This window comes from Megalops cyprinoides, chromosome 7, assembly GCF_013368585.1.
Source record: "Megalops cyprinoides isolate fMegCyp1 chromosome 7, fMegCyp1.pri, whole genome shotgun sequence".
Classification (NCBI taxonomy): Eukaryota; Metazoa; Chordata; class Actinopteri; order Elopiformes; family Megalopidae; genus Megalops; species Megalops cyprinoides.
In genome coordinates, this window is record NC_050589.1 from 21,403,313 (window position 1) to 21,410,068 (window position 6,756).

The 6,756-nt window shown below is 45.2% G+C and overlaps 1 protein-coding gene across 9 annotated transcripts in view; it reads left to right on the forward strand.

The window, feature by feature from the left end:
* Window positions 1-6,036, forward strand: part of LOC118780464 (cyclin-dependent kinase 17-like) — a 45,770-nt gene extending 39,734 nt beyond the window's left edge. For 5 of the 9 annotated variants that reach the window (XM_036532948.1, XM_036532950.1, XM_036532954.1 and 2 more), the window contains 7 exons: window positions 1,355-1,452; window positions 1,573-1,678; window positions 2,607-2,649; window positions 2,771-2,861; window positions 3,667-3,744; window positions 4,744-4,866; window positions 5,904-6,036. In XM_036532948.1, the coding sequence (XP_036388841.1) occupies window positions 1,355-1,452; window positions 1,573-1,678; window positions 2,607-2,649; window positions 2,771-2,861; window positions 3,667-3,744; window positions 4,744-4,847 (520 nt within the window). In that variant the 3' untranslated portion in view covers window positions 4,848-4,866; window positions 5,904-6,036. The remainder of the gene's footprint in view (window positions 1-1,354; window positions 1,453-1,572; window positions 1,679-2,606; window positions 2,650-2,770; window positions 2,862-3,666; window positions 3,745-4,743; window positions 4,867-5,903) is intronic. The other 4 variants (XM_036532951.1, XM_036532953.1, XM_036532956.1 and 1 more) reach the window with 2 other exon arrangements.
* The last annotated feature ends 720 nt before the right edge of the window (window positions 6,037-6,756 follow it).

Genomic DNA, 6,756 nt, shown 5'->3' on the forward strand with positions numbered 1-6,756 from the left:
TAAACAGAAGAAACACATGGTTAACTTTGTTGGTTTTCTTTCTTTTTTTTTCCTCCCAGTGTATTTTGTCCATGAGCACTTACCCTTTAAAACACAGAGTCCTCACTTTTAACAGGGGAATTATGATATGAAATTAGGGCAGTTTCCCCTCCTCTCTGTTGCCTCTCCCCTTCTCCAGCCCCTCCGACCCTCTCGCTGTTCCCTCATAGCCTCCCTGTCCCCTCCACTCATCTTCCAATGCAGTCTCTCTCCAGCCATCTCCTGTCTGTGGGCACATGAATCAGCTGTGTAAACTGGGTCAGCTAGGGGGTTGTGGGTGACCTTTGGAAAAAGAGAAAGAGAGAAATGGGAGAGTGATGTGTGTCACCTTTCACTCATCATTCTCCCGCTGGCTCCTAATCTATCACTCTCTGTGATTTTTTATTGTATTCAGTTTGGTTTGTTTGCCTTTTTCCCTCTTTTTTACTTTTTTGTTTTAAATTTAGTTTTGTCTTGCTTTTTAAACTGATTAGCAATAATGTTTGCTTAGTTTTGTGGCTTACACTTCTAAATAAAGGAGGCTTAAAAGTCAAAAGTCTCTAACTCCCTCTCCTCCTGTCTCCTCTAACTCTCTCTCTCTCTGTCTCTCTTTCTCGTTCTCCCTCTCTCTCCCATTCCTCTGCCATGTCCTGGAGCCCTGACCTTCTTTTCATCTCCCTTTCCTCCCTATCTGTGCTTTCATTTCTCTCCCTTTGTTTCCAAGTGTCTAATGCACCCTTCCACAGAGTGAGTGTGCAGTGTTTTCCAGTTGAGCCTGCCCTGGGCTCCTTTTGTTTTCCTGGTTATTTTCCTCCCTGACGCACGAGAGCTTGCATTAGTAAACACTCAGTGCTTTCAGCTCCCTCTCGAACGAGCTGCTCACCCCAAGGGCCGGCCGCGCACTTTTCAGTTTTGTTTGCCGTGTTTTTATGTTGGTCACGTGCTGGGAGCGATTTTTTCCCCCCAGTCTGAGGGGTTTGAGTGCGTTGGCTGGGTCAGAGCACTGTCTGGTCTCCTCTCACTTTTATGACGGGAGGCAGCAGAGTGGTGCCCTGAAAGTCACTGGGAGATTATCAGACAAACTCACAATGACAGTTTTCCCTCTCTGGCCAGCACTACACTGTCTACATTCTACTTTAGAAAATGCACACACCTTGATATACTATGAAAATTGTCATAAAAATACAAAGCCAGTTCGAGCCTGGATTTAATAACAATATATGAATATTATCACAGTTACATACTTAATGTAATATGAACACACACACCTTATGAGAAGGAATAGCAGTACCTATGTTATGTGTAGATTAAGATTTGTGTTTCTTGCTGTCACCAGGGGTGTCGGATGTATATTCTATGAAATGGTGACAGGACGACCGCTGTTTCCCGGTTCCACAGTAGAAGATGAACTGCATTTGATATTCCGTATCCTGGGTAAGACCTTCTTCACGTGCCTGTGTGTGTGTGTGTGTGTGTGTGTGTGTGTGTGTGTGTGTGCCCGTGCGCATATGCAAATGCAGAATAATCATTTGTACTGCGTCTCCTCCTCCTCAGGCACTCCCACAGAGGAGACCTGGCCAGGAATCACCAGCAGTGAGGAATTCAAAACCTATAACTTCCCCCGCTATCACGCCGAGCCGCTTGTCAATCACGCACCCAGGTCTGCCCTCTGTCTGCTTGTTGGTCTGTCTTCTTACACCTGACCGTGTGTCTGAGTGTGTTGGCTTGCCAGTCTGTCTACTTTTGTCTATTTGACTTACTGTCTGCTTCTCTGTCTTTCTGTTTGTTTTGTCTTACTGTCTGTTAATCCCTTTCTGTTGATTCTGTCTGTCTGTAGGGTTTTGATCTAGCGTCCCATGATGCATCATCCTTTGACCATATTAAAGTATAAATCGTGCAGTCTTTGTGTTTGCCTCTTTGTGCTAGTGTTATGTGCACTTTGTTACCCATGGCTCAATGCCATAGTTACAAAATAATGATATGTGTGGTTGATATTTAAAAAGAAAATCTGTACATGAAAAAACAGAAATATGTATGAAACATGAAAGCTGGCTGTACTCTGTGACTATGTTTTTGAATTTGAATTGAGTTGCCTTCTCTCATGGCTGCCTTTAGGCTAAAAGACTGAGGTCAGGCAGGATACGGTTGGCCAGTAAGCGGTTAATTTTCCCTCAGGCCCAAGTTGAAACCAGTGCAGCCCTGGCATAGAGGTGGGGACAGTGTGCTGCAGGAGGTGCCAGTCTTCAGATGAGGCAGTAAAACAATGTCATAACTCACTTCGGTCATTAAGGTCATTGAAGATCTCATGACAAGTCGTAGCAGGGATGCCAGCTCTGTGTTCTGATTTCTGAATTCTGAGTTTGGGCTTCTAAGTACCCCTCAGTTTTATCAGTTAATTGAAATCTGCGTTTGGTGAGCGTCCCTAGCACAAAATGACTGCCATGCATCACCCAGACACTTGCTACATATAGATAGCGAATGAGGTAAGATTCGCAAACCTCTGAAGCATTCAGATGTCCTTAGATAAAAGGTGCTGTGTAATTGCTTTTTTTAAAAGTTAATATCAGTGTTATTTTTTTCTCTCTCAGGATAGACAGTGATGGACATGACCTGTTATCACAACTTCTCCAGGTTGGTGAAATACACCTGCTCCTCTGCTTTCAGTTTTTTTTGATTCAGCAGATGGCTTTATATGGCACATTCAATTTACAAACATTCCTTCTGATTGATTTTGCCATGTCCCTCCCTCAAGTTTGAGGCAAAGAAGCGCATCTCAGCGGAGGAGGCACTCCGACACCCCTACTTCCGTAGCTTGGGGGAGCAGGTCCAGACGCTACCTGACAGTAAGTCTACTCCACAACCACACCAGTGATGCTTTCCATACTACTACACCTTAGCTATGCCATGGACAGTTCTCCTTACTCCACAACCGCACTAGTGATATTTTCCCTATCACTACTCCTTAACGACACCTTAGATAGAGCCCCCCTTCTCCACAACTACACCAACATTATTTCCCTACTTCAATTCTTAAACCACACCTTAGACAGATCCCTTTACTGCCCAACTACAACCGCAATGTTTGCCATCTACCTCTCAGCTACACCTTTGAAGGTTCAAAGCATAGCTACACGTGAGAACATTCCCCTGCATACCTCAGCTAAACCTGAGACAGTTCCCTCTGTTCCTCAGTTATATTTTAGGCAGATCCCATTACTCCTCAACTCCAGCTGAGATTGCAGTTTTATTAATCAATTATTTTCCATTCCTCACATGCATTAATTTTACTTTTCCTCTGTGAGACTGTTGGCAGTAAATGTTTAAGCACGGGCGGCAGTGTAGCATAGTGTTTAAGGAGCAGGACTCGTAACCGAAAGGTTGCCGGTTCGATCCCCGCTGGGCCGCTGCTGCTGTACCCTTGGGCAAGGTACTTAACCAACAATTGCCTCAGTAAATATCCAGCTGTATAAATGGATAACATTGTAAAGAACTGCAACCTATGTAAGTCGCTTTGGATAAAAGCGTCTGCCAAATGAATAAATGTAAATGTAAAATGGCATGTTGAGCTGAGTTTTTCTTCCCTCCAGTCTAACTTGTAAGGGGCAGAGATGTGGGCATGACTCTTATTCCAGTTCTCTTTCTTTTCAGCTGCATCCATCTTTTCTGTGAAGGACATCCAGCTCCAGAGAGACCCAGGGAAGAGGACAGCAGCGTACCCAGAAACAGGTGAGAGATCCTAGAGGGGAAAAACAGCAAGATGGTAGGAAGGATTCAGTGGACACAGGAGGAGAGAAGGGGCAACCAGAAGAATACTCTGAGTTACCGGAGGCTGCAGAGGCAAGAGAAGAGGGTTGGCCTGTAGAGGGGACAAGGAGAGAGTCCTGTGTTTATTAAAATTCCTCCCTCATCTCTGATGGCTGTGCAGCCAACTGCCAGTATGGTAGGCACTGTCTTGGGTTAATCCGGCTGGCTATTAGGTTTGTTAGTTCGTCTGTCTTCTCTCTCTCTCTTTCTTTCTCTCTCATGCTTTAACTCCCTCTGTTGTGCTTTCTGCCTCTCTTTCTCTGTTTCTCTCTCAATCTCTCTGTCTTTTCCTCTTTCTCTCATTCTCCTCCGTGCTTCTCACCGTCGTGCCGAGATTCATTTCTGTGGCTCGGGATCTGTTTCTCTCTCTCATGGTCTGTCCTCTCATTGCTGTGTCACGCCTGGTTCACACTCCCCTCCTCACCGTAGCAACAGCCCCATGACAACCCGTGATGCGCTCCTCGGTTTTTGCTGACAGCGCCTCTCGCTCTCTTGAGACGGTTACGCGGTCGTCTGCTAGAGGAGGCTGACACCACGTATGCCGCCCTGGACGGCTGAAGGGTGGGGCTCTGTGTTTATCCAAACAGCAGCAGAATATGTGTCTGAAATTTCCCTTTATTTCCCCCAACAATATCACTTAGCAAAAAAAAAAAAAACAGCAGAAAAATTTCAGCAGCACCCATTCCTATATCCCGGTAAGGATGAGTATGTCTTATACTGAAAAGGTTACAGTGTGACCCAGGCCATTCTGTTTCTTGATGACATCTGCCTTTCTGGTGTTCAATGGCTCTGTCTTTTTCTCTTTCTCTCTCCCTGTCTCTTTTACTTTTCTCTTTAATTTTTTCTGTCTGTCCGTATTGTGATCCTCACCCCCAACACTCTCCACGCCCATCTCCCTCCAAACCCCACCCCCAAAAATAGCAGCGCCCCATAAGCTGGGCTCTGCACCCTCGGAGTATTTCCAGAGAGAAGGTGCCAAAGCAGGGAGTCAATCTCACGCCCTCTCCTCCCCTTCCACCGGCTGAGTGATCCTCTCCCATTCCGGTAACTACACACTCTCTCTTTCTCTCGCTCTTTCCCTTCCTTCTCTCTTCTCTCTGTCTTCTTCTCTCTCTCTCCTGTTTCATACATACACAAACATTGTGGTGTAGTGGAAAATTTTGCCATCTTTTCTCTTCCCTGTGTAGGCCAGAGTTCAGTGTGCTTTTTGACTGAGTAGGTGATGAGAGATAAAACAGAGGGCATTCTGAACTGAAATAGAATGATTTCATTTGATACATTTTTCCCCCCATTGGTTCTGTGCAGTTCTGTTCAGATTCCTGCAGAGGGAGATGTAACCTTGGTTAATGTGTGTCTTCTTCATGTGTGCTTGTGTAAGTGGGCCTGACAGTGTGAAATGTGTGTTTGTGTGTGTGGGGAGGGTGGGGGTTTTACCAGTGTGTAATGTGTGTGTTTGTTGGCAGGGGATATGGCTTTACCAGTGTGAAGTGTGTGTATTCTTGAGCAGGGGGTATGGTTACACCAGTGTGAAATGAGTATTTGCACTTGATTCTTTCTTTTTTGAAGTCTTTCATTGGACTTGATACACAATCTGCACAATTAGAGAAGAAAAAAGATAAAATCCTATTAAATTTAAAGGCTGAATTGATGAGAATCTTATTTTAGATGTGGCAAATATGACCAATACATGAAAGTGAAAGTAATTCACAGCATGCAATATTCATCGAGTCTGTTTGATTATGAATGTACAGCTCTTCTTCATCCATCTCTGGCACTGTGAAGTTTTGTCTCTGCATGTCTTCTCTGTGCATGAGCACGCAGTGTCATTGTGTGACAAAGTGTGTGTCTGTAGATGACACACTCGTACAAGCACATCGCAGATTGCTTTATACATCTGTGCCTGCTCCTGTGTGTGTGTGTGTGCGTGCACGTGCATAGTTTAAAGTAAGAGTCTCCACAGTCCGTTTTCGTGCTCAGTGTGTTAGCATGCACAGTCGTTGTTAAGCGTGTGTGTGTGTGTCTTGGTGTATGTTTTTGTTCCCGCACCTCATCATTGACTATTTGCTGTGTCCGTCTGTCAGCCCAGGGGAAGAGCCGGAGGCAGAGTGTGTTGTTTTAGTCGTCGAGGGGGGTGAGACCATCGAGGACACACAGGACCACTCTGTCCGGGAACACAACGAAGGATGAAAAAACAAAGCAACAAAAAAAGAAAAGAAAAAGCAAAATCCAGATGGAGGAAAAGAAAAAGAGAAAAAGGAAAAAAAAAAATAACCATCCATGATGCTGCTGCTTCTCTGGAGACTTTAGGATTATTTTCTATTGTTTGAATTGATTTTACACTTTTTTTTTAATAGAACACTTAATTATTGTAATTTGTGGAGGGGAGGTCATATCCCCTCAGGTTTTGCAGGGGGGAGGGGAGCTGGGGGCAATTCTCATTTTTAGAATTGTTTTTGGATTCAAGACTGTGCTGCAGAGGTATGTTATTTCATATCATATAGCTTGTCACCCGGTCACCCCACTTCTTGTTCAGTGAACCCGCCTCCCACGTAACTACCCTCCTGCACCTGGTCACACAGAACCATGGACATTGACAGTTGGGGGAGACGGGGGTGAAAAGATTAGTGGGAGGGGGCTGGGAAGGAGGTACAGCTGCTGTGAGTGTGCAGTGAAGGGAAGGGTGTAAATCTGTGGGCTGTCAGGAATGGTAGGTTTTATGTGCAATAACTCCTGATAACCAGACCGTTTATTCACTGGGCCAGAATATTCAAGCTGTAATGATAATATTACCAGTCCTGCCTCCGATCCATCACCCTCTGACCTAGAGGCTTGATCACGGCACAGTGACTCGGCCGAGCCACGGAGAGAAAATCAGCATTTAACCCCTCGCATGCTTTTGTACGCCTTGGAGACATCGCTCTCATACTGGTGTCC